Raw genomic sequence first — 26,223 nt, 5'->3', positions numbered from 1 at the left:
CACACACACACAAAACACTTTATCATTAGAGATGTGAGAAAATAAGTTGTAATCGAGGCAGCTCTGACATATCTAACTCAATGCTATGTCTTCGATAATTGACCAAATCAGATTAACTTCTCTGCTAATTGATACAATATAATCCAACAGAAGTCTTGTATAGATCCTCATCATTAATCCGCCCACCTGCACTACATTTTTACACATTGAAAAATAGCAGACCCTCGATCAGTCAAAACCCAGAAAACATTGCACCATCAACCCAAGAGAATTCGACAAAAAAATAACACCACAGACGAGCTGAAAAAAATTAACGCCTTTGAATTCATTCAAACCAATCACAGCCCTCAACAACGCAACCGATATACAATTACAATCACTCCCATCAATATAAATAGAGACCATCTCAACAAAGGTCGGAACCAATCACAAAAAAAAAAAAAAAAAAAAATCCTCACGACAAAGCCACGGACATGCTCATGACATCACAAGAAAACCTCACAAGAAACGCGGATCTCCGAACGTTACCTCTCTTTCTGCAAATTGCAAAGAAGGGTTTCTCTGTTTTTCACCTGGGAGAGAGAACGCAACGTTCTTATATCAAATCCTGCGGTAAAGGCCTCTGTTTTCAAGGCCGTTCCGTCTTCCCAGAAGAATACAACAATCCGCATTAAGATCACAATCACCCTCGTCGCGACCAGAGACGACAGAATTGACGACACCGAAGAGAGGCGGAGGCGACGGGATTGGACGCAATCGGCTCAAAGAGAGGCGACCCAATCGGAGTGTTGCGTCGCGACTAGAGACGACGGGATTGACGGCACCGAAGAGAGGCGGAGGCGACGGGATTGAACGCAACCGGCTCGAAGAGAGGCGACCCAACCGGAGTGTCGCGTCGCGACCAGAGACGACGGGATTGACGACACCGAAGAGAGGCGGAGGCGACAGACCGGACTCAACCGGCTCGGAGAGAGGCAACCCAACCGGAGTGTCGCGTCGCGACCAGAGACGACGGGATTGACGGCACCGAAGAGAGGCGGAGGCGACGGGACTGGACGCAACCTGCTCGGAGAGAGGCGACCCAGCCGGAGTATGAGACCACTGACGAAAGGACCGGCGACAACAGGACCAGCGGTGACGAGATCGGCGGCAACGAGACCGGAGAGAGGCGACCGGAGATGAGATCGGAGAGAGGCAAGCGGACGAAGGGAGAGGTGAAAATGGAAATCACGAAAGTGAAATTAGGGTTGCCCAATTTGTTTCTTATTTTTGTTCCTGGGAATTCTTGGCCGGGAACGAGAATTAACTTTTTTTTACTTCTCGTTTCTATTCCAAAACCATTCCCGGGCTAATTTTCTATTCCCGGAACAAAAAACCAACTTGTTGTTATCAAATGGGTTTCTATTCTTTTTTTGTTCCCCGAATAGAAATTCTTTGGCCGGGGAAAGTTACCATGCGCTGCCTAAGTTGCCCCACCCGAAAACCCCCAACTTGAACCTAAAACAAGTGAAAAAGGGACTGCAGCTGGGTTGACTTTTAAACCCATTAAAAACCCACATTTCATTGGACTTTATAACTCAAACTGATATCAACCCATTTAGCAATACTTAGTTAACCCATATGTAACCCAACCCATCATATATGTGTTAATAAATAGGTTTTCAACCCATTTTGGCACATCTATCCTTCTCCAAGACCTGCCTGTTAGATCTCTGCTTGTTTGAATTGTCCACAAAGTCTTCAATAGCTGCTTCCACCTCAATCCCCAAGATACGACTATTCGTCGTCTAGATTTTAGGCATATCAAGAACCTAGGAAGGCCAACAACATAGGCATCATCGTTGATTCTTTACTTGATCTTGTCTAGACCATATTTCCTTGGTTGTAGCCTGCCATAATGACTCATGAGAAATCACTTTCATCGAAGGAACACCATTACATGATCACTAACCTGGAAAACCCGACATCTTCTATGTTGATCGACTACTTGTTCATTCTTGGCATTAGCCTCCTCAAGTTTCACTTTCACCTTTATCTTAACTAACTTAAATAAGAGCTGATAACACACAATTTATTAATAATCTAATCGAATGAAAGATCACTTTAATTAAGGTTGATAATTTCTAAACGAATTGGTTTAAGTAAGGCATATAAAAGCTGGTTATTAGAAAAGTTGGTCATTAAAAAATTAAATGAACATTGGTAAGCAACTTAAATTAGACACTCTAAACGAAACTAGTTGGAAACCTAGTGGGAGAAAAATTGATAAGTCGGGGCAATAAATTTATGTAAAAGTTGATAAATATAAAACGTTTGTAAGAGAGGCAAATAAAAGTTCATAATTACTAACAAAATTTAAAAAACTAAAAACACAAGTAGATTTTGGTAAGTAATGCAAATGGGAGTTGATAACCAAAAACTAGTTGGTAATTTGTTAGAAAAAAAAAGTGGGTAAGTCATTTGCACCCAAATAAAAAAAAAATCGCTAAATTCATATAAGAATTGTAAATATAATGTGTTAGTTAGCAAAATAAATTAAAGTTAATAAAAAAAAAAGAAAATTTTATTAATTATAAACTAAGATTTCATGAAAATTTATGTGATTAAACAAGTCTTCCTCGATCTGTTTAGGGTCGAGGACTCCTCCTCTATTCCAATTCCTGGGTGGGTCCTTCAAACTAGCTTAGGGAGGTAGAGAAGTAGGAAGGGGCGGAAAAGGAGGGGAAGGGCAGGCACGAATCATCGAATGGGGTGGAGTAGGGGTGTTAGAGGGCAAGGCGAGGATGAGGATGAGTATTGTGACAATGAGTTGGAGCAAGAATGGAGGCATTAGTGGTCATCGAGTCCAGGGTAGGTAGGTTTCAAACCTGAACCTTGTACTCGACCATGTTATAACATGTTCTCCTTTTTTGGATCATATACCCGACCCTGTTTGCACTGGACCGTATATCAAAACCACTTTATTTTTTTGGTTCGATTCCAAGATCAATCATCTTTCCACTGGAACCTATTTTACAACCGCTTGATACCCTATACGGCTTCGAATTTTACTTTAATACATGAGAAAATAATGTAATCCTTCTATTTTGTATTGAAACATTAAGCACTTATAATCAATAAGTACATGAACTTTTTGATTAAATGAAAAACTAAGGATCCACAAGACTATGATAATAAAGTAGCAAGAGTTACAATCTTTTAATGATGTCTGCAATTTCCTCGTACGCATAAGCAAGTAACCTGAGGAAAAGGGTAATAAGCAAAGAAAACAATAAAACATACAAATTATTAAGTGTGAACTCAGTTGATCTGATTTTGAGATTTTTTTTACCCCACAAAGATAGACTATTATAACATAGGTACTTAAGAAAATGCACAAGAGCGCCTCGTACCTTCGATAACCGCATTCTTTCTGGGTTCATAGCCCTGCAATGAGTATTGAGGAATGCTTCGGTGGGTCTTCCTCTTCTTCTTCTACTGGCTTTAGTTTCGAGAGCGAAGCCGCAACGAGTACTGAGGAGTGCTTCATTGGGTCTTCCTCTTCTTCTTCTGTTGGCTTTGGCTTCGGCAACGAACAACTGGATTTGTGTGTTCTACCAGTTGAAGGAAAAATTAACCCCAAACAATTAATTCCAAATCTAGTGCCATCAACAACAAAAACAGCAAGACCCATATGAACAAAAAAATGCAAACTTTTTCCGCCAATCTGACAAGAAATCCAGCTCGAGAAAGCACTCCCAAACAAAAAGAGAAGAACCCAGCTTCAATTCGAAAGAAAAGTCTACAAAAATAGAGGAAATTCGTGAGCATACAGATGAGGGAACCAGCGATGGATGAAATAGAAAGAGAGGGAGCCGGCAATGGACGAAGCGAAAGGGAACTGGCGATGGATGGAAGCAAGCGAAGAAGAGGAACTCAGGAACAATGATGGGAAAAATGTCATGCAAGTCTACGAGAGACAAGAAATCAAGGGAAGAAAATAGGGTTTTGGACTTTTGGGGTTAAGCTTATAAAACCGGTTCCCAAACTAGTTCGATCGATCCAGTTCTCTGGTATTCACTCGGAACCAGTTCCTGGACCAATTCAAGCCTATTCTAAATTTCAGGAATTGGTTCCCGAACTATTTCAACGGGTATTGATTCCCAACCCTATTTTTCGGATAGGCTGGCCCGGTTCTCGGGTATACCCAATTCAATTGCACACCCCTAGGAGGCATGGTGGAAGAGGGTGAAAGGAGAGAGGGAGAGGGAGAGGAATAGGTGGGGAAGAGCATGTACTGTAAGAGTTTTTCCGATGTGAGTTACATTAATTGATACTGTAATTAACTATTTCACGAGATTGGTCTAATAAAATGAGATATAATGATTCTTAATCAGTCTAATATAAGGTTGGTTAGTATAAGCCTAGTAAAGCCCGACCTATTATAAGAGGGTCTATGGCTTAAAATTCTATAAATACTACTCAAGTCTTCCCTCTGATCCTGATGTATAAATATCCGCACATAAAGAGCATTTACAGAACGATAAGATGAGCATCAGTTTCATTGAGCTAGTGATACAAAAGGTAATAGAGGATAAGCACTTGAGTTTTGGATCGTTATTGTTCCGCGTCAAGAACAATGGGTTCCAAATCGCGTACCCAAATCACTTGTCTCGATTTTTTGTGTTCTAGATTCTAATTTGGTTCTCATAAATAATTCTAAATATATGTAATAATATAGAAGGGGGGTAATTCATATATCCTATATTCTATTCCCCTTGTTTTAAATAAAAATCATTGAACGAACCACCCCCAAGTCAAAGAAACTATGCGTAAAATGACTAAATGCTTAATGTATCATTGTCATTCTATTTTCAATGATAGTGTTTTTTATGGAGATCTTAAGTGCCGTTTTTGCAACTTATAGGCGCAGGTCATTGGGTGGTGTAAGCAGAGACGGGAGGGGCCAAAACAAGCTACAAGGATGAGTACAACAACAATGAGGTAAAGCGAGAATGGAGGCATGGTGGTGGAGGATGTGAGGAGAGAAGGAGAGCGAGAGGTGGGGAAAGGCGATCCCAAGTGGTCAAGTGGCATAGAGTAGAGGTGGGAGAGGGTGAGATGAGGGGCAAGGATGAGTATGGCAACAATAAGGTGGATCAGCAGTGGAGGCATGCTGGTGGAGGGAGAGAGAGAGAACATACCTTGAGAAGTGAGTTTGTGGAAGTGAAAAGATGTCATGTGAGGAGGATGAGAGAGAGTTTTTCAGGGTTTTTGATATTTTTAACATAAAAAATAAAAATATATATGTATCCATCCATTCCAAATGGGTAGGTGGCCAGTTTCACATCAAAAACTAGGAACCGAATCAGTGCTCTCCAATTCCAGTAAATCAAAACTAGGAATTGGACTGGTCCCCATGAAAATCGCAAGTTTAGTCTGATTCCAAGCAATCAAGGCAATTTTGATTCTTCTGCACACCCATAACCAATTACAAAGGGAATCCATTAGCCAGAAAGCGATGGAAAGCAATGCATCATATCGACCAACAAAATGAAATTGACGGATTCATTTAATGTGCATGTTGAATCACTCTAATGAAAAAGGACTGTAGCGGAAACACGTGGCGCCTATCCTCATCCATACATTAACTAGGATTGTCTCAATCCCTCTCTTATTTTGACCTCTAATCGTAATCATAGACTCCACTCTTCCTAATTCGATATAAAGTAAGCACAATCAATCGCAAGTCAATTTGTCATTTTCGCAGATTATTGCAATGAACACGTAAAATGATTCATGAAGTCTCTTTATTAGCTTTAAAAATAGTCAAGTCAACTCACAATTTAAAAATGATTCATGAAGTCCCAAAGCATATACGCTGGAAATGAACCACGTGACACACGTGATCTTAATTTAGTAAGTCAAGTCATGCATCGGTCTGTTCTCGTTCTTATTACATTACTTTTTTGGTTAAAAAACAGTTGCCCGGGTAAAAAAAACTAGAAATATCGGACGTGCGATATAAAAGGGTCACATGTTTCCGAAACCACACAGCCGATAAATGGCCGGAAAATCAATGGCAAAGTCTATCTCCTCCTTCCTCACCAGAGTCCTGTTTGGAAGAACCAAAGCAACCACCAATATCGAAGCAAAACGGACCCAAACGTTCGCCAATATTGCCAAAACATCCCTCGAAGGCTTCTCCTCAGAAACGCTCGTCTTCGACTTTGAGGGCACGCTCCTCCGGTCCTCTTCCCTCTTCCCTTACTTCATGCTCGTGGCCTTCGAAGCAGGAGGCTTCTTGAGAGCTCTCGTGCTGCTTCTCACGTACCCTTTCGCGTGCATGCTCAATCAAGAAACGATGCTCAACGTGATGGTGTTCGTATGCTTTGTTGGAGTCAGAAGAGAGAGCTTTAGGCTCGGAAGAGCCGTTTTGCCCAAGTTCTTCTTGGAAGACTTGGGCCGCGAGGCGTTCGATGGCGTGATGGGTTTCGGGCAAAGAGTGGCGGTCACAAGGTTGCCGAGGGTCATGGTGGAGGAGTTCTTGAAAGAGTGGTTGGGGGTCGACACGGTGGTGGGAAGAGAAGTAGCAGTGATTCGAGGGCGGTTCACGGGTTTGATGGAGAAGAACAAGGCGAGACAAGAGCCGATTCCGCTTCTTGGTGAGGGAAGTTTAATGGGTTCTCGCGCAACTTGTGTCGGATGCTTCAGCAAGCCATGGCCTTTTGATTATCACCAGCTTCTTGCTTACTGTAAGGTAACGGAGAACAACCACGGACCCACTCTCTCTCTCTCTCTCTCTCTCTCTCTCCCCGCATTTTCTGATTGGCTAATGGGAAGGTTACTTTGAAGAATGTTTCAAGTTGCTAATAGCCATCAAAGAAGAATTAAAAAAAGTTCAGATTGTGTTACTATATCGAGAAGTGATTGAATGACAGTCTTTAAACTAATGTAATTATAATAATCTATTTTGAACTAAAAAATCCGAATAAAAAATAATTATAAATTGTTATGAGATCCATTCTTCTAAGAATTTGTAACCAACAACAAGTTGTTATTCTCACAGTAACCCAAAAATTGTTATGTTAACAAACCCCTCATATATTAGACAACTCTATGTTAACATCTATATAGCATAGCAAGGACTTCCAAGAAATTTTACTTACTAATGCGCAATGTTGAATTCTAATTTTTCCTATTATCCAAGCATTTTCACTCATCCATACATTCACATATGAAATAAGTTTTTTCAGGCAAAGCTTCATTATCATCCAATGTTGAACTAAATACCCATCATCGAGATCACAATTATATATCTAATTCATGCCTTGTTATTATAATTTTAAGGCGGAAAATATCGGATCTTTTTATTAAATTTATACAAAATCACTAGAGAAATAAATAATATAAAATAAAGGATATAAGATATTCATCTAACTCGATCGAGTATTTATACGTACTTTACGAGAAGAGTTATCAACAAATAATTCATTATAATTACAGGATTAGAATTACAATTGCCTACACTTTCAAATATTTTCCGCATTTAAATTAAATCCAAACTCACAATATTTATAAATGCGTAAATTTACTGCACAAAATAAAGCGTTATGTACGGCCGAAAGGGAGTGTCCCCGTAGCACACCCACGGCAACACAAATCACAAGTTTCAGAGAAGAGAGAGAGAAAAAAAAAAAAAAAGGACATCCCGCACGCATAATACCCTACAAACTTAATAATATTAAATAAGAATGTGTGCCCAAAACGTTGAAATTGGTCAAACCTTGCAGGAACCTATATTCGAATTTCGCCGAATTGCCCTTTCCTAAGTAAAGAGCAAAGGTCAATTCCTTGCTTTACACGTGCGGCAACAATCGGGGTCAGGATTTATTAGCTCAAATTCAAAACATAATTTAACACTTGTGATGGATTGATCTTTGACTGAACTTTATTAATTTATCAAACTTTGTCTAGTTCAATGTCTTCAAAAGAAATAATATCAGTCTTTCTTTGCCTAACTTACCATGCATATCAACTATATAGCTTTTTTAATTATCGAAGATATTATCATTACAGCTAAGTTCATTTTTCAATACATATTACACTATACATCTTTTTAGATATATCCTGATATTAGGTGGGATTTACTTTTTCTTGGTATAACTTACCATGTATATCAGCTGTGTTTATATTAACTATGTTTTAATTAATCACAATGCCAAATATAAACATTGGAACACTGCTTTTTTTTTTCCTGTGTGGTTTATCATGCGCCTTGATATTTTTTTTTTTTTTTTTTTTTTGGTAAGGAAATCATGCGCCTTGATATTTAATTTGCATAATTTAGTAAAAAGGACTGAGTAGAAATTAACAAAACCTTCCTGCAACCGTTGTGACAGGAAGTCTACATGGTGAGCCAAGCAGAGAAGAGGAATTGGCAACTCCTCCCAAGAGAGAAATATCCAAAGCCCTTGATCTTCCATGATGGCAAATTGGCCTTTAGACCAACCCCACTTGCCACCCTCGCCATGTTCATGTGGCTTCCGCTTGGCCTCCCTCTCTCCATCCTCAGAATCATTCTCGGCATCCTCTTGCCTTTCTCAATCTCAGGCCCTGTATTGGCCATGACAGGCCTGAAGACCACAGTCTCAAAACCCCAAAACCCTAATTTCGATCCCAATCCACTTGCCAACAGCACAAAGGGCACTCTCTATGCATGCAACCACAAGACCCTCTTGGACCCAATCTTTGTCTCCTACGCCCTCAGCAAGCCCCTCGCTGCGGCCATCTATAGCCTAAGCCCGTTCAACGAGGCCATCTCCCCAATCCGAACAGTCCGCCTGGCCAGGGACCGCGAGCAGGACACAAAGCTTATGCGGCAAGCCCTAACCTACAGCGACCTTGTGGTGTGCCCCGAGGGGACTACATGCAGGGAACCCTACCTGCTCAGGTTCAGCCCGCTGTTCGCACGAGTGAGCAAGGACATAGTCCCCGTGGCTATCGATGTTGGGGTTAGCATGTTCTACGGGTCGACGGCCCGTGGACCCAAGTGTTGGGATCCGGTGTTCCACTGCATGAACCCAAACCCGAGCTATACTCTCCAGATTCTTGAGAAATTGTCGACCTCTTGCACATGTGAGGGCGGTGGCAAGTGCGGCGTTGAAGCTGCAAACTATGTGCAGAGCCAGATTGCTGGGGCTCTAGGGTTTGAGTGCACGCTCCTCACAAGAAAGGACAAGTACATGATCCTGGCTGGGAATGATGGGAGAGTGAAAGCCAAGAATTGAATTTAAGAGTTTGAAAATCTAGCGCCCTGTGATGGCTAGTGATATAAGTCATCGCATCAAAAGGGCTCAAAAGAAACATGAGTAAGTACAATTATGTTGTTACCTTTGGAATGGAGCTGTCACAATGGGTTACTAACCCATGTTCTAAACCATTTTTAATAAAATGGGTCAGCTCAAATTTGTCATGTAGACCAAAATGGGTTTTGAAAAGAAAAGTCCAAAATGAATGGGTCTAAATTGGTCTCTTATAAAGTCCACTTTTAATCCATATTTATCAAAAAAAGTAAAGTAAATTGACCCATCTTCTTCTTCCTTGGAAGAGTGAAAAAAATTCCTAGGATGAGAATTGGGATTTTGGCGCTGGTTAAGTCGCATATACCAAAAGATGCAAATCTTCTATATCTTATTGTGTCTCTCTACACATCATTCTTAAATAGAATGATGATGACACATGTTACTAATTTTCTAATTGTCATTATCAAAGCGATAAGTGTTGAGATCTTATGCATTTGGCACATATTGAGACACAATAAAAATAGAAGTTATGTATATGATTGAGACACGTGCCTTTGATCCAAAAGTTTGGGAAATCCTTTTTTTTTTTTTTTTCCAATTGGAGATCAAGCCTTGTAATAGTGGGTGGTGATGTTGTAACGTTAGTACAAAGATATCTTAGAGGGTTGCTTTGGAGTGAAAAATTGGAAATGGTAGTATGTGGGGTATACAAACCAGTTCCTGGATATAGATTGATCCGCTCTTCAAGCCATAAGATCGCTGACTAAAATGTTTGATTCTGAGAATATTGAATATGGGATAATGCCTTATACAAAAGTTCCTGTATAGTTGCTTCAGTTCAAACACATTTCCCTTGTAACTAAATCTCCCACACTGTGCAAAGTCCACCATCTACATTTCAGATCTTGAAACTGTAGACGAACATATCTTAAAAAGTAAGAATAATTGTTCTACCGTGCTAAGATTAGCATAGAGGACATCAAATGTATCAATGATTTTACTTTATGAGTCTTTTCTTTACTCTTTTTTGATAGCATGTTTATATGATCAAGTCATGTTTAACTTGGCTTTAATTGGTCATGTCTAATGTAATCAGACCTATATATAGTTCTCTTCATTTCATGGCAAGACAACTTTTTTCATCACCGTTACTTGTGATCAAGAATATAGTCTATTCACCAACTGAAATACTAAATTCTAGTTTTAAAATAAAAATTATCATCTCATATTATCAACTCTATTATATTTATTACATAAGTAAACATCTTCCTCTACATATACCAACATCATTTTTTTTTCATGATCCAATGGATCATATGAATCTAAGAGTATCATGCAGCCAGGGGTATCAAATAATACCAGAACCAAACCAAAAATTACAGATATTTTTGTTCACTTTTATTCCGGTTCAGGTAGTATGCAAAAATACCTTGACAATTCAACTCGATTTGAGTACAATAACCTCACCACCCTGAACTACATTCACAAAATATTTCGAAAATAATGAAAACAATCTAAAAGAGCAAGTAGCTTTGCAAATTTCTCTGATCATCTCCTGTTCTTCACTGTCTTCGCAATCACTTCACTCCTTCTGAATCGTAGTTTACATGAGTCACCGTCATCTCAAAACTCAATCTCGATTTCATCCTCTCCAACCCGAGTACCCCAGAAAATGGATCTTGCTTCGGAAGAGCCCCAATCCCTCACCATCTTCGACATCCTCCTTGAATCTCTGTTGCCATCCCCAAGCGGTCCCCCAAGACCTTCTACCTCATAACACCCGACCTTTATCTTCCTTCTCTCCTTCGCCATTCTGGCCCACTCCCTCTTCCCCCACCCCCTCCTCAACCGCCTCCAATATCCAACCCAGACCCGCCATGAGTGGATCCTCCTCCTCACCTTCCAGTTTTGGTACCTCTTCCTATTCACCTTCTCCCCCTCTCCAAAGGGAAATAAGGAAAAAAAAAAAGAGTAAAAATTATAAAATTACAATAGTATTCACGCCAATGCCAACTGAGATGACGGAGGTACGACAATGACTTCTAGTCAAAAATTGGCCGAAAGAACTAAATTGGTAGCTCATCAAAAGATTTAGGACTAAATTGGTAAAATTGAAAAGTTTAGAACTAAATTGACGCCGTACAATAGGTTTGGTATTTTTTGGACAATTATCCCCAAAATGTGAGAAAGAATAATTACATGAGCTATGTAATTGAGATTAATCAATTCAACAATATGTAGAAACAAAGAGAAGGAGCAACTTACCCAAATTACAAGGTCCTGGGGTTCCTACAGAGACGATAATTAAATGAAGGATCACGACCTTGAAAATGCTCTGAAATTTCACACCCCAATTAAACGAACTCAGATCCTTGGCTGCCATTTTTTTCCTTCTTTTGTCACGTACCATCTTCTTTGTAAGATTGCTTAGTTTCTGATAAGCTCCACAACTACCTGTATAAGCAATTGAAACTACAATCTTTTTGTGCGTGGACATGACTTGATTAACGTGCAAGCAAAACCATCGATGCCAAATCGTGCCTATCAATCTTTCTTCATTAAATAATACCGTTGAAAATCAAACATACGAACTTCTTTTGGCAATAGACAATGATGTTTCATTTTTCAAAAAATTTTGCCAAAGACAAACGTAGGTATCGATTCGTACGTGGACTGCTCGAAACAAGATCATTGGTGAGAATAGTTTGGTGAATGGAGACTATAACTTTAGTAAGGGCAGAGCAATGAAGTTGATTGATGCATATTATTGTGCGATGGAAGGGGAGTTTAGAAGTAGAATAACGAGTCCTTTTGTATTTTAGAGATTTGTAAGAATTTGGGGACACGTGAAGTGATGCAATCCTCCTGTGTGGATGTGTACGGCCGCAACCAGAACAATTAAAGGGGGCGAGAAGCATATACTATTTATGTTGGACCCAAGAAAGTCCTTAAAATGGCTCAAGAATGAAACGGCGTCCTGAGTTAGGAGATCCTACGTCGTCCTCAGTATTCCCTATTTGTAGAAAAGACAAGATAAGCAGAAAATTAAGGGCCTATGGTGGGAAAGGTAAAGTCCATGTCAAGGTGGATGTGTACGGCCGCAACCAGAACAATTAAAGAGGGCTGAGAAGCATATGAAGTTACCCGATCAGAAATCATTATTGAATTTGCCGTCCATGTCAGGGGATGAGTAATTGCGTGGCCAACTTACTATTTACGTTGCCACGTCGAGAAACAGGAGTCCAGAATTTCCGGTATCTGGCAAACGAATACAAGCCACTCAAAACAACGAACCCTGATTTTAATAATTAAGGATTCTAAACTATGCGGGATAATCACACAAATCATTTCTAAATTTTGATAAAATGCGCAATATCATTCATAGATTTTTAATTTATTCAACATAATTTATGAACTTTAACTCAATATTCAATATCATTCCTAAAATTCTAACTTATTTGGTATGATTTCCGAATTCTTCATAAATATTAAATTTAGTCCTTAGATTACTTGAAAATATCTAATGCTATATTTCTATTAATATAAAGCTAGTGACAACATTGAATATCTTTATATAGTCTAGTGGCTAAATTATACATATATCAAAAGTTCAAGGACTCCATTATACAAATTTAAAATTCAATGATAACATTGTATATTTACTTAAAGTTCAAGGACAACGTTGAACAAATTAAAGTTTAATAATGATATTGTATATTTGGCTAAAGTTCAAGGACCATTTATGTCATTTTCTCAATGGAGTATTAATTAGAACATTGGAAACATCTAGCTAATAGTTTTGGTGGAATATTGACACCAAGGAAATCGTAAACCCAAAAACTTACATCCAAAACATACACATGAACCGCAAGAGAGAAATCTCTCAATTTTCTATATTTCTGAATGAGATATGAAACTGTTTAAAATAGCAGAAAGAACAAATAAATATAAGTATAAACATTTATGTGGACAATGAAAATATTTTTCATTCATTCATTTTTGTAAGCGATATGATCTATCATTTTTAATAAAATATATTTTTCCAATCCTTTTAATTTCCGTGAAACAAATGACACCTTAATTGACAAAATTTGCTTCTTTACATTGACTAAAGATATTTTTTTTTTTTTGGCCGCCATCATTAAGTACGACGAAGCATATTCTTCCTGCCTAATTGGATGCTCTGTATGAAAGAGTAGTTTCTTGTTGACATTTGAAGATCCAGCTATCTGAAAACAATCAAGTTCCAGTAATCAACATAATGTCACTCGATTTTTTCCACATCCTCCCTGAATTTTGTATTTTATGAAGCAATTTCATTTGGTATTTTATGAAGTAATCTCATGCAGTAGTCCATTATTTAATCGTTACAACACATAATAGTTTCCAACGCAACTAAAGAAGTAGGGAAGCAACAAAGACGACAAGTAGCTAAACAGGAAAATAACAAAGAAGGAACTCAACTTTTTTGTTATAATAAAGTGGAAAGAGACGAGAGAAAGGAAACTGACATAAAAATGAAGAGCATTTAAAGTTTCGGGATAAGAAAATGTGTGAAGGTGTCCAAAGAGTTGGCAAAGAGAAGACAGACCTGGCATTTGTTCACAAAACCAAACAAAGTAATTTATTGCATGTCTCCTCGCATCTCACATCCATAGCCTAGAACCTTCTAATAATTAATAAGACACCATCTCGTCAGGAAAAAAAAAATTTGTGTTGGTTGCTACTATTCAATTTATAAATGTGTTTTTGAACAGACAAAAGAAAAAGAAATTATTCCTCTTAAATAAGGAGTGGGGGCACTTGTGTAGTTCTCTCAGGAATGCCTATATAAAGATTGCTCGTTGAAGTGATGTAGAATAAGAGCGGAGGCTTCTCTCTTTCTAAACTTCTCTATTGAAGATGGGGGAGTGTCATGCGTGCTCAAGTTAGAAACGGCCTTCTTCGACACTATCTGCATGGACATATATTTTGTTTCTCTGAGAATACAAGGAGATTGTTTATACCATGTCGATGATTTTGGGTGCAACAGAATGATATTTCGCTAGCAATATGCAATTGCAGAGATCGTTTCTATTACAAAAACAGAAGGACCGACATTGAAGTCTATACATTGAAATGTTTAGTTCATGCTGTGAGTGAACCGAACAACGGGAACTCAAGTTAGTAGACCGTGTATGTTTGCTTTACAGCTGGGTAATTAGATTACTTGCACAGATCATGTATACATTTTGAAACTTAGAGCAGGTGTATTGATTAGGTGACTAATTTATGAACATGTCAAAAGATCCACTTAATTTGTCCAAATTAATTCTTCACACAGACTGTACGATATAAAAACTCCTAACACTAACTTCAGCTGCTCCACATGCGTGTGACATAGGAGAGTTAAAAGAAAGAGATGATTTCCATCGGTAGGTTCTGAGATATAAGTGCCAAGAGGACCCAAGATTCATCCGTAACCATGCCACCTCGTTGCTTCAAATAAGAAAGCGGCTAATTACTTGGGACAAATTGATTGAAGATTGTCTTCTTTTGCAAATACCAACAAAGGGGTAGTAATCTCTTTAATTGTTGACTCCATTTATATGGAACGTAATTAACTTACCCCTCTTTTGTTTCATTTGGTCGATAAATGACCCCTCTTTAAATTGAGAGGAAATCATCACATTCTTTGACAAATACCATGCGCTAACCCTAGCCCCATTCCCACAGGTCTAGGAATTCTTTGATTTCAGTTCATCAAAGGGATTTGGTGTTGGGAGTGCAATGAAAGCTTAATACCTTCACATGAGAAAATCGCTAACAGAGAGCTCACATACGATTCTGTCAACATATCCAGTTGTATCGAGTTTCACTCAAAAACTTAAGTCAATGGCTTATTAGCCAATTACAATATATTAACTATTCATACTTCACAAAATGGGAACTGAAAGTGCTAGTATGAACACCTAAAGGGGGGTGAATAGGTGCAAGAAATTTTTTTGCAAAGAACAGTAGAAATATTTCAGTTTTGAAACTGAGTCTGAAAAGTAGCAGACTTTGAGCGAGATCAAACTTTAACAGTTAAATAGAACTACAAACAAAATAAAGAAGTTTAAGAAAAAGAATAAGAACACAAGGTTTATAATGGTTCGGCTTAGATCAAACCTACGTCCACTCTCCCACGCTAACAGCCTTCTAGCTGGATTCCACTATGTAATCAAGAAAAGATTACAACTTTGAGTGCAAACACTTAGTAATCGATCACACTATCTCACTAAGTCACTCTTTTGGTATTTCTCTCACAATTACAAACGTTTAAACTCACAAGAGATAAGTGTATGATCGAAGTTCGCTCAAACTTTGGAATTATAAATTCTACGCTCTGGCTCTTGTTCATCGGTCCTTAATCTCCTTAAATACTCTTCCACTTCCAAACTAGCCGTTGGACAGTATCTCGAGGATCGTCTTCCAATCTACCCTAGAAGATTTGGTAGCCGTTGAATGATAGAAGTACAATCTCAAATTGATTCCGATTGCCCATACAAACAAAATCTTGGTTTCCATAAGTAGAGCCTCTCCGTATAGAAAGTTCTTGTCTTCAAGATCTAATTGTCAATTAATTAGATTGAGTCAATCAAATCAATCTTGATATAGAATCCAAACCAGATCATTAGCCATTATACATTTAGGGCTTGTGTTACATTCTGTCTCGTTCTAGATGTAAAGTCTGAGAGCAATAGACTTTACAATTTGAGTTTGAGTGCAATAGACTTTACAATCTGGACATAAGTCTGAACATATTCTGTTTCTGAATAGATTTAGCTTTAAGATCTGAACATGGTCTGAATAAGTTCAGCTTCAGCATAGAGTCTGTTTTCTGGTTTTTCATTCATGTTCAGTTTGAAATTTGTCAAAGTAAGCAAACTTCTAATATATAATGGACTTTGACACTGAAGTCTGGCAATTTTCAAACTTTGACACAGAAGTTTGGAAATCTTCATAATAGCTTTGGACATGTGTTACGTTCCGTCTTTTGGCAATCTTTAGACTTTGACAATATCATTTATATGTTCTATCATCTGCATGGTCTATTACTTAACCATTAAACACGTTAGTAACATTTGATTTATTTTGTCATCTTCAAAACATCATAAGGGATTTCCCTAACAGGAACCATCCACTAATTCCTATACCCACCGGGAAACTAGACTACAGTGGTCCAATTCGCATGGTGGACGGTGAGGGGAGAGAGGGCGAGACAAGCAACAAGAATGAGTACGGTAACGATGAGGTGAAGTGAGAGTGGAGGCATAATGGTGGGGAGAGAGAGAAAGATGGGTAAAGGCGGTCACGGATCGTCGAGTGACGTAGAGGAGAGGTGGGAGAGGGTGAGACGAGGGGCCAAGATGAGTATAGAGGTGGGTAAAGGCGGTCACGGGTCGTCGAGTGATGTGGAGCAGAGGTGGGAGAGGGTGAGACGAGGGGCCAGGATGAGTACAGTGATGACGAGTTGGAGCGAGAGTGGAGGCATGGTGGAGGAGGGTGAGGGGAGAGAGGGAGAGAGAGTGGTAGGGAAAATATTTACATTGAGAGAGAGAGAGAGAGAGCATTCCTTGAGAAGTGTGAGAGTTTGTCGGGGACATGAAAAGACGTGAATGAGAGGATGAGAGAGTTTTTAGGGTTTTTGAATAACATAAAAATAAAAATATATATGTAACGGTCAAATCCGAGTGGACGGTTCCACATAGAATTGGGAACTAAACCAATTCTCATGCCAATTGCCGATTTCGAGCTAATTTGATCTGGTTCTTGATAGTTTTACTTCTTTTACACACTCCTAATCAATTAGAAAAAAAAAAATCCATTAGCCAAAAAGACATAGAGAGCAATGCATCATATCGACCGACAACATGAAAATGATGGATTCACTCAATATACACATCGAATCACTTTGATTGAAAAGAACTATAATGAAAACAACATTTGGGAACATATCCTCATCCATACAATAACTAGGTTGTCTCATAGACTTGAGTCTTCTTAACTCAACAGAAAGTAAGCCACAACCAATCGCAGGCTAATTTGTCGTTTTCAAGGATGATTGCAATGAAAACTTAAAATGATTTATGAAGTCTCATTATGAGCTTTAAAAATAGTCAAGTCAAATCATAATGCAATAAAGTTTATGTGAGTAAAGAATGATCGAGAATTATAACTTACATATTAAATTGAGTGGGCATTTGACCCAAAAAAAAAAAAAAAAATTTGAGGGGGCATTGAAATCCAAAACCATATATATACTGGACGTGAACCACGTGAGGCACGTGATCTTAATTTAGTAAGTCCAGTCATGCATCGGTCTAGTTCTGGTTCTCGTTCATTACTTTTTTCGTTAAGAAACATATGCCCATGTCAAAAAACCAGAAAGTGTCGGACGTGCTATATAAAAGGGTCACATGTTTACGAAACCACACAGCCGAAAAATGGCCGGAAAATCAATGGCGATGTATATTTTCTCCTTCCTCACCAGAGTCCTGCTTGGAAGAACCAAAGCAACCACCAACATCGATGCAAAACCGACCCAAAGGTTTGCCAATATTGCCAAAACATCCCTCGAAGGCTTCTCTTCAGAAACGCTCGTCTTCGACTTTGAGGGCACGCTCCTTCGGTCCTCTTCCCTCTTCCCTTACTTTATGCTCGTGGCCTTCGAAGCAGGAGGCTTCTTGAGAGGTCTCGTGCTGCTTCTCGCGTACCCTTTCGCATGCATGCTCAATCAAGAAACGATGCTCAGCATGATGGTGTTTGTATGCTTTGTTGGGGTCAGTAGAGAGAGCTTTAGGCTCGGGAGCGCGGTTTTGCCCAAGTTCTTCTTGGAAGACTTGGGCCGTGAGGCGTTCGATGGCGTGATGGCTTTCGGGCAAAGAGTGGCGGTCACAAGGTTGCCGAGGGTCATGGTGGAGGAGTTCTTGAAAGAGTGGTTGGGGGTCGACACGGTGGTGGGAAGGGAAGTAGCGGTGTTCCGAGGGCGGTTCACGGGCTTGATGGAGAAGAACGAGGCGAGGCCACAGCTGATTCGGCTCCTTGGTGAGGGAAGATTAATGGGTTCACGTGCAACTTGCGTCGGATGCTTCAGCGAGCCATGGCCTTTTGACCATCACCAGCTTCTTGCTCACTGTAAGGTAATGGAGAACAACGACGAACCCTCTCTCTCTCTCTCTCTCTCTCTCTCTCTCTCTCTCTCCTGCAATTCTCTCTCCCTCTCCTGCATTTTGTGATAATGGTTATGGGAAGGTTAATTTGAAGAACGTTTCTAGTTGCTCTTAGCCACCAAAGAATGATTAAAAGAAGTTCAGACTGTGTTAATATATTAGACAGCTCTACGTTAACATCTATATAGCACGGCGAGGGCCTCCAAGAAATTTTACTTACTAATTTGCAATACTGAATTCTAATTTTTCCTATACGTTCATGCATTTTCACTCATCCATACATTCAGAAAAAACAGAGATTTTTCATGCAAAGCTTCATTATCATCTAACATTGAACTAAACACTTATCACCAAGATCACAATTATATATCTAATCCATGCCTTGTTATTATAATATTAATGCAAAAATATTGGATATCACAATTAAATTAATGTAAAATTATCAAAGAAATAAATAATGAATAATAAAAGACACTAGAAATTTAGAGATTCATATGATTTGGAGCATTTACTTTATGAAAAGAGTTAAGAGCAAATAATTCACTATAATTAAAAGGATTTAGAATTATAATCGCTTACATTTTCGATGTACAGTGCTCACGAGTAAAGGAGTCAACTTGTACAAAATAAATCTGTGTGTACGGCCGAAAGGGACTTTTCACTGTTCGCACATCAACAAAAATGAGTCAACTTGCACACGCACGGCTAACACAAATCACAAGTTTCGGGAAAAAAAAAAAAAAAAAAAAAAAAAAAAAGACAAGCCCCACACATAGTACCCCACAAACTTAATAATATTAGATGAGATTGCGTGGCTCAAAACGTTGAAGTTGGTCAAACCTCCTATATTGATATTTTCGCCGAATTGCCGTAAGCAAGGACAAAGGTGAATTCATTACTTTGCACGTACAGCGACAATTGGAAATTTTCTAAATAACCCCTAGTGGAGATTTATTGACTCAAATTCAAGACATAATTCAACACTTACAATGAATTAATCTTTGACTGAACTTTACCAATTTATTGAACTTTGTCCAGCTCAATATCATCAAAAGAAATGATATCAATCTATTTTTGCTTAATTTATCATGTATATCTATTGTATACCTTTTTCAATGATAAAGATATCATTATTACAGCTAAGTTCATTCTTCAATATATATTAGACCGTACATCTTTTTTGATAAATCCAGATCATAGATAAAATTAATCACAATGCAAAATATGAACTAGAAAATTGATTTTTCTTTCCTTTTTGTGGTTTACCATGTGCCTCAATATATAATTTGCATGATTTAGTAGAAATTGACAAAACCTTCCTGTAACTGTTGCTACAGGAAGTCTACATGGTGAGCCCAGCAGAGAAGAGGAATTGGCAACTCCTCCCAAGAGAGAAATACCCAAAGCCCTTGATCTTCCATGATGGTAAATTGGCCTTCAGACCAACCCCACTTGCCACCCTCGCCATGTTCATGTGGCTTCCGCTTGGCCTCCCCCTCTCCATCCTCAGAGTCACTCTCGGCGTCCTCTTGCCTTTATCAATCTCAGGCCTTGTATTGGCCATGACAGGCATGCAGACCACCGTCTCAAAACCCCAAAACCCTAATTTCGATCCCAATCCACTTGCCAACAGCACAAAGGGCATTCTCTATGCATGCAACCACAAGACCCTCTTGGACCCAATCTTTCTCTCCTTTGCCCTCAAAAAGCCCCTCGCCGCTGCCATCTACAGCCTGAGCCCGTTCAACGAGGCCATCTCCCCAATCCAGACTGTCCGCCTGGCCAGGGACCGCGAGCGGGACACAAAGCTTATGCGGCAAGCCCTAGGCCACAGCGACCTCGTGGTGTGCCCCGAGGGGACCACGTGCAGGGAGCGCTACCTGCTCAGGTTCAGCCCGCTGTTCGCACGAGTGAGCAAGGACATAGTCCCCGTGGCTATCGATGTTGGGGTTAGCATGTTCTACGGGTCGACGGCCCGTGGACCCAAGTGTTGGGATCCGGTGTTCCACTGCATGAACCCAAACCCGAGCTATACTCTCCAGATTCTTGAGAAATTGTCGACCTCGTGCACATGTGAGGGCGGTGGCAAGTCCGAGGTTGAAGTTGCAAACTATGTGCAGAGCCAGATTGCTGGGGCTCTAGGGTTTGAGTGCACACTCCTCACAAGAAAGAACAAGTACATGGTCCTCGCTGGGAATGATGGGAGAGTAAAAAGCACGAATTGAATGTAAGAGTTTAGAAATCTAGCAGCCTATGATGACTAGTGATATTAGTCATCGCATAATAAGGGCTCAAAAGAAATATAATTTAAGTACAATTATGTTGTTACCTTGAAATGGAGTTGTCCAAATGGGTCACTAACGCATGTTTTAACCCGTATTCATTAAAATTGGTCGGCTGAGATTGGTCATACAGATCAAAATGGGTTTTGAAAAGAAAAGCTCAAAATAAATTGATCTAAATGGTTCTATTATGAAACCTACTTTCATCCCATACAATCAAAGGTAAAGTTAAAATTGACCCTCCTCCTCCTCCTTCTTCCTTTGAAGGGTGCAAAAAATTCCTGGGAACAGAATAAGGATTTTGGTACCTAGTGGGACGCTTTTACCAAAAGATGCAGATTATCTATCTCTTATTGCTTCTCTATACGCATAATTTTTAAATTGATGACGAGACGTGTTATTAAGTTTTTTAAGCATCATTATCAAAAGTGAGAAGTGTCAAGATTCCATGCACGTGACATAGATTAAGACGCGATAAATGTAGACAATATGTATTCAATCAAGACACATGCCTTTGATCCAGAAGTATGGGAAATCATTTATTTCTTTTTTCGACTAGAGATCAAGCCTTGTAATGGTGGACAGTGATGTTGTAACATCGATACAAGAATATCTAAGAGAGCTGCTTTGGAGTGAGAAATTGAAAACAGTAGTACTTGGGGCTTTATCAACTGCACTAAGATACATGCATATTACAAGGAAAACCAATTGCACGTAGCATACAAACAAGCTCCTGGATGTAGCTTGATCTGCTCTTCAAGCCTCAAGATCACTGTATGGTGTCCTGCCTCATATAAAAGTTCCTCTATAGCGGCTTCAGTTTAATCACATTGCCTCGAAAGTGAATCTTCCAATGTACGAAGTCCATCGCCTATACTTTAGATCTCGAAACCCTAAATGGACATATTTAACAAGTAATGAATAACTATTCTACTATGCTAAGATTAGCATAGAGGACATTAAATGTATAAACGCATATATTGTATGAGTATTTTCTTTACTTTTTGTTTTATAGCATGTTTATATAATCAAGTCATGTTTAATCGGTTTTGAAGGTCATGTTTAATGTAATCAGAACTATTTATACTTCCCTTACATTCCATGGCAAAGACAACTTTTGTCATCACCATCACCTGTGACCAAGAATTTACTCTATTCACCAACTGAGATACAGAATTTTTAGCTTTAAAACATATATTATTAACTATACTCTATTTATTGAGTTGACATCTTTCCCTACATACATCAACATTTTTTTTAGCATCCAATGGATTTTATGCATCAATGTCTTGAAAAGCACAGTGCAATAGGAAGAAAATTATCACAAAAGTTATAAACATATTACACTTATGTCAATTCAATCATTTGGCTAATTTAATATTAAACATTTTAACAATTTGCCAATGTAATCTATCCTGCTAGATATAGCCAAAAATCGCTGATGTGAACACCAACTATCTTATGTAGCATAATCGGTATTGATGTTGACATTTTTTGCAATTTTTTATTTTTTTATATATTTTTCTTTTCTTTCTATATTTTTCCCTTCTTCGTCCATCGGTCACCAGCCCTTAGCGATAATCAACAACTGGCCAAAGGCAACAACACCCTATGAGGGTCACCCTCACGACCTCAAGCGAGGTTGCCTTCATTAACATCTAGTGATAGGCAACCTCACTAGCCTCAGTCAAGGCTTGCCTTTCCAGAGGCTAGCAAAGGTCGGCCTCACCGACTTAAGAACTCAGTGAACTCAAATTCAGGTTGCCGCCATGTCTACCACCTTGATTTGAGGTGGCAAACCTCGAGTTTTAGGTCGCATGAGCCATAGATGACCTTGACACGAGCTTGTTGGCCACTCTCACAATGACCTTAATCTGGACTCGTCGATCGCCTCTAGTGGTAGTTGCAGCTTATGCACGTGTGTGCGGGGAGAGAGAGAGAGAGAGAAGTAGTGGCATACGGAAGGAAGGCTTTTAGAGTTAGAGAATTTGAGCCCCATAGAAACCTCGAACTGAACCACGTGTTCAGTTCGGATTAAATGTAGTTCAGGTCACAATGAATGCATACCAAATGTTTTGGTTTTGTTTGGATATCGCAAAAACCTGAACCATTGATAGTGCTACAGGCAACTATTTAACCCTTCAAGATTAATAAGAGTGTGTTTGGCAACCATTTGTTTCTAGGAATAATTTATGCTCCTAAATAGTTTTTCTATTTTGTTCCTTAGATGAGTTTCCAAGCATTCAAAAGTATTTGAAAACTGTACAAAATTTCTATTCCCAAAATAGAAATGCGTTGATACGGCTCTCCAAAAAAAAAAATTTTAGGACTTAGAGTTTCTTTTTTTAATAATTTTATTACATTTTTCTCTTCTTTTTTTTTTTTTTCCTTTTCTTCTTCTTCATCCTCTAGTAAGGTCGCCAACCTCAATCATGGCTAATAACCAGCCAGACAAGAGCCAGCAACTTCGCCAGCCTTAAGGGAGCCTCGCCCAACCATTGTGAGGTCAACCTCACCATGGTCGGGTGATGCCACCAATGGCTAGGCAAGGTCAAGTCTCACCATGGCTAATGATCGGCTAGAGGAAATGAAAAGGAAAAAAAGAAAATAGTTTGGGCTTGATTCTTGAATTGTTCTCGAGAACAAAACAAAAAAAGAATTCCTACTTTTTTACTCTATTTCTATTCTATTCTCAAGGACAAATTTGTTCCCGCAAATAAAAATATTACCAATCGAATTTCTATTCTTTTTTAATTCCAGGTGTTTTACCAGTTTTGGATCCCACAATGAAATATCTTTCATCGAGTGTTATATTTTGGTTTTTATTAGAGGAGACTTAGGTTCTATGCTAGTATTACACAAAGAGGGTCAATTACTAACGAAAATACATATTATATGGTTCCAAATCTTATGAAGTCCATTAACATGGGATCAAAATCAATGATTACCAATGTTGAAGTCTAATTAGGGGTTTGATCCAAACTCATTTTGACATTCTAATGAAAGCTCATTAAAATCAAAGCAATTTGTACAATATTGAAACTGATTTGACAACAATGGATATTAATAGCAGTATCTAGAAAGCACTACTTTCAATTGAATTGAATGACACAACATCATAACATAATTGACGATGCTAGATAGTGAAAATAACACCTAGTAGACACTGCTCCTAGATCGATATGAGAACACAACATCAGAATCTAATTGAAGACACTGGATGATAGAAATAACACCTAGTAAACATTGTTCCTAGATGAATATGAGGACACAACATCGAAATCTAATTGACGATACTAGACAGTGGAAATGATATCTAGTAAATACTACTCCTAGATGAATATGAGGATACAACGTAGGAATCTAATCGACGACACTCAACTATAGGACAACACTAGAATCTAATTCACAGCACTACCTAGGATATAAACATTTGCCAAAATTGAATCTACGACGGAAACCTAAAGCTATAGCTAAACTATACTTAAGCTAAGATAAAAGGGCAAGATAAGAAATTTTGTGTGTTATTCGAGGGGCTCTCTGTTGGATTGACTGCAATATTTATAGGCCAACTTGATAACCGTCGATGATCAATTGCTTCCTCCTTAAAAGTTGCTCCACATTCTTTGCTAAGCCACCTTATTCATATCTCGTTGTCTTTTGACCTATCCAACGATGTTCACATGACTTGTTCAGCAAGTATTAACCATTCCATTTTGGAGCCCTTTAAAACATCAACCGTCGCCACCCAAATTTTGCTGTCAATTCCAATTAAATTCTATGTCTTCAATAGCATCTCTTGGCTCGAACACGTGGCAATTAACTACTTTATCATCGAATCATGTATCTCCACTTATAGGTCCTTCAAAATCTAGCCCAAGGACTCTTGAAATCCTCGACTATCATTTGTTTTCATGACTAACATGAGCTAGGCTGATGTCAATCATAGCCCAAATGTGACAACAAGGATAATTTCAAATGCCGTCATCCCTCATGATCAGCACATGATAGTAAGAGTATTTTTAAGTGTCAACACCATGGAACAAAAATACAAACATAGTCACTATTTGGCTAATTAGCAGACGGGCCCTAAGTAACAAACTTATGGTACCTTTATGAATATTTCATCCGATATAATGACCTCTTTGAAAGGTAAGCTGAACTTATCTGTTAAGTTGATGAGAAGATTCACATATTTATGTCTCTAAATGATAGGGATGGAAATGGGTAGAGTTTAATAACCTCCTTGACTCATCCCGACTCTAATTGGATCTATAAAAACGATTAGCTCTATAAAGAAAAATGAGGTCGCTATGCAATTTGTAAATTGTTAAATATAAAATTAATTGTATTCTAACAAGAACCCTGATTTTTAAGTTTTGTCTTGCGACTTTGGAGATTCCCTAATTGGAGATCTGCAATAAAGAGACTTCGAATGAAATGTTTGAGGTTTCCAAAGTTTAAGTGGTCTTGATATGTGTTTGGTGTGAGATAAATCAAACGGTTTTCTCATAAGTAGTCTTGGACGGCTTCGATGGATTAAGCGCACCCAACTACTCTACTGAGAGAGATGGGGAGATTGTATGTCAAAACCATGTGACGAGACTGGGGCGGATCTGAGGAATAAACCCGTCCCGCTATCATGCCTACCTCGCCCCATGAATTTTCTGGACATAATGACACCACCGACGAACCAATCCAATAACGCAACCTTCTTCACCTCTCATAAACGGTTCGTGCGAAAGCATGTACTACAACTTTTTCATTAAATGATCGACACCGAGGCATATCGACGTGGACAATCGATAATTAATTTTCCTCTGCGGTCTGAAACCATATGAACCATCATCAATACCCCATTTCAAGGACGTACGTTATTCAATGCAGACTTAGCTGTGCTAATTCCTCCTCGATCTTTAGCTATAGTCCCCACATGCGGGCAGAAGATCAAGTCTCTGCACTCAGATTACACTTTCAGCGGCTTCACGCCAATCCCTAAGTTGTGGTATACAACCAAAAAGCTGTCCCGGACGTGGAAAATGCATTGATCACGAGTAGTAGGCATAGGAATCGGAAGGATCATCTGATCATCATCTCATGACACACGCACTGAGGAAGCCTCAAATGCTTTCTTAATGAGAATTATGGGTGAGATATTTGAAATTTTCTTATTTTTCGAGAGAATGGATCGGAGAGAAAATGTGCAATTTCCTCCATCAGTCCATGTTGCAATGCTTAAACTGACATGGACAGCTCTTACTTACTACACTTGAAAGGCAAGGGATGTAGAACGTCATCAGCATAAGTCATTTGATGCTGAGCAGATCAAACGACAGATCTCCTCTGCTGTTATGTTTACAATATTTGGGTTTCAGAATCTAGAGCAATGGTTGAGATGAGATTTCCACGCTGAAATTTGCAGAAATTGGATAATTGTAGACTAGCTTCTTTTGTCTTTTGTAG

At 38.9% G+C, this 26,223-nt stretch overlaps 3 protein-coding genes and 1 long non-coding RNA gene across 4 annotated transcripts; 2 read left to right on the top strand and 2 right to left on the bottom strand.

Annotated features, from left to right (window-relative positions):
- Positions 1 to 3,157: 3,157 nt before the first annotated feature.
- On the bottom strand, positions 3,158 to 3,957 carry LOC120294727. The gene is made up of 3 exons (XR_005551967.1): positions 3,813 to 3,957; positions 3,393 to 3,593; positions 3,158 to 3,240 (listed from the first exon to the last, which is right to left on the bottom strand). It is a non-coding gene; the product is annotated as an uncharacterized LOC120294727 (long non-coding RNA).
- Positions 3,958 to 6,043: 2,086 nt separating this feature from the next.
- LOC104452384 (probable glycerol-3-phosphate acyltransferase 2) lies at positions 6,044 to 9,379 on the top strand. The gene is made up of 2 exons (XM_010066846.3): positions 6,044 to 6,739; positions 8,382 to 9,379. The coding sequence occupies exons 1-2, from the start codon at positions 6,044 to 6,046 to the stop codon at positions 9,267 to 9,269; spliced, it is 1,584 nt and encodes a 527-aa protein (XP_010065148.2). The 3' UTR covers positions 9,270 to 9,379.
- A 1,181-nt stretch (positions 9,380 to 10,560) lies between these two features.
- On the bottom strand, positions 10,561 to 11,733 carry LOC104452383. Its single transcript, XM_010066845.3, has 2 exons — positions 11,550 to 11,733; positions 10,561 to 11,224 (listed from the first exon to the last, which is right to left on the bottom strand). Exons 1-2 carry the CDS (start codon positions 11,692 to 11,694, stop codon positions 10,908 to 10,910), a joined length of 462 nt encoding a protein of 153 aa, XP_010065147.3. The 5' UTR covers positions 11,695 to 11,733; the 3' UTR covers positions 10,561 to 10,907.
- A 5,996-nt stretch (positions 11,734 to 17,729) lies between these two features.
- LOC104452381 (probable glycerol-3-phosphate acyltransferase 2) lies at positions 17,730 to 20,806 on the top strand. Its single transcript, XM_010066844.3, has 2 exons — positions 17,730 to 18,448; positions 19,816 to 20,806. Exons 1-2 carry the CDS (start codon positions 17,753 to 17,755, stop codon positions 20,701 to 20,703), a joined length of 1,584 nt encoding a protein of 527 aa, XP_010065146.3. The 5' UTR covers positions 17,730 to 17,752; the 3' UTR covers positions 20,704 to 20,806.
- Positions 20,807 to 26,223: the final 5,417 nt, after the last annotated feature.

Source organism: Eucalyptus grandis, chromosome 6 (genome assembly GCF_016545825.1).
Source record: "Eucalyptus grandis isolate ANBG69807.140 chromosome 6, ASM1654582v1, whole genome shotgun sequence".
Classification (NCBI taxonomy): domain Eukaryota; kingdom Viridiplantae; phylum Streptophyta; class Magnoliopsida; order Myrtales; family Myrtaceae; genus Eucalyptus; species Eucalyptus grandis.
The sequence above is the reverse complement of the archived record's forward strand: the minus strand, read 5'-3'. Positions and strand labels throughout refer to the sequence as shown.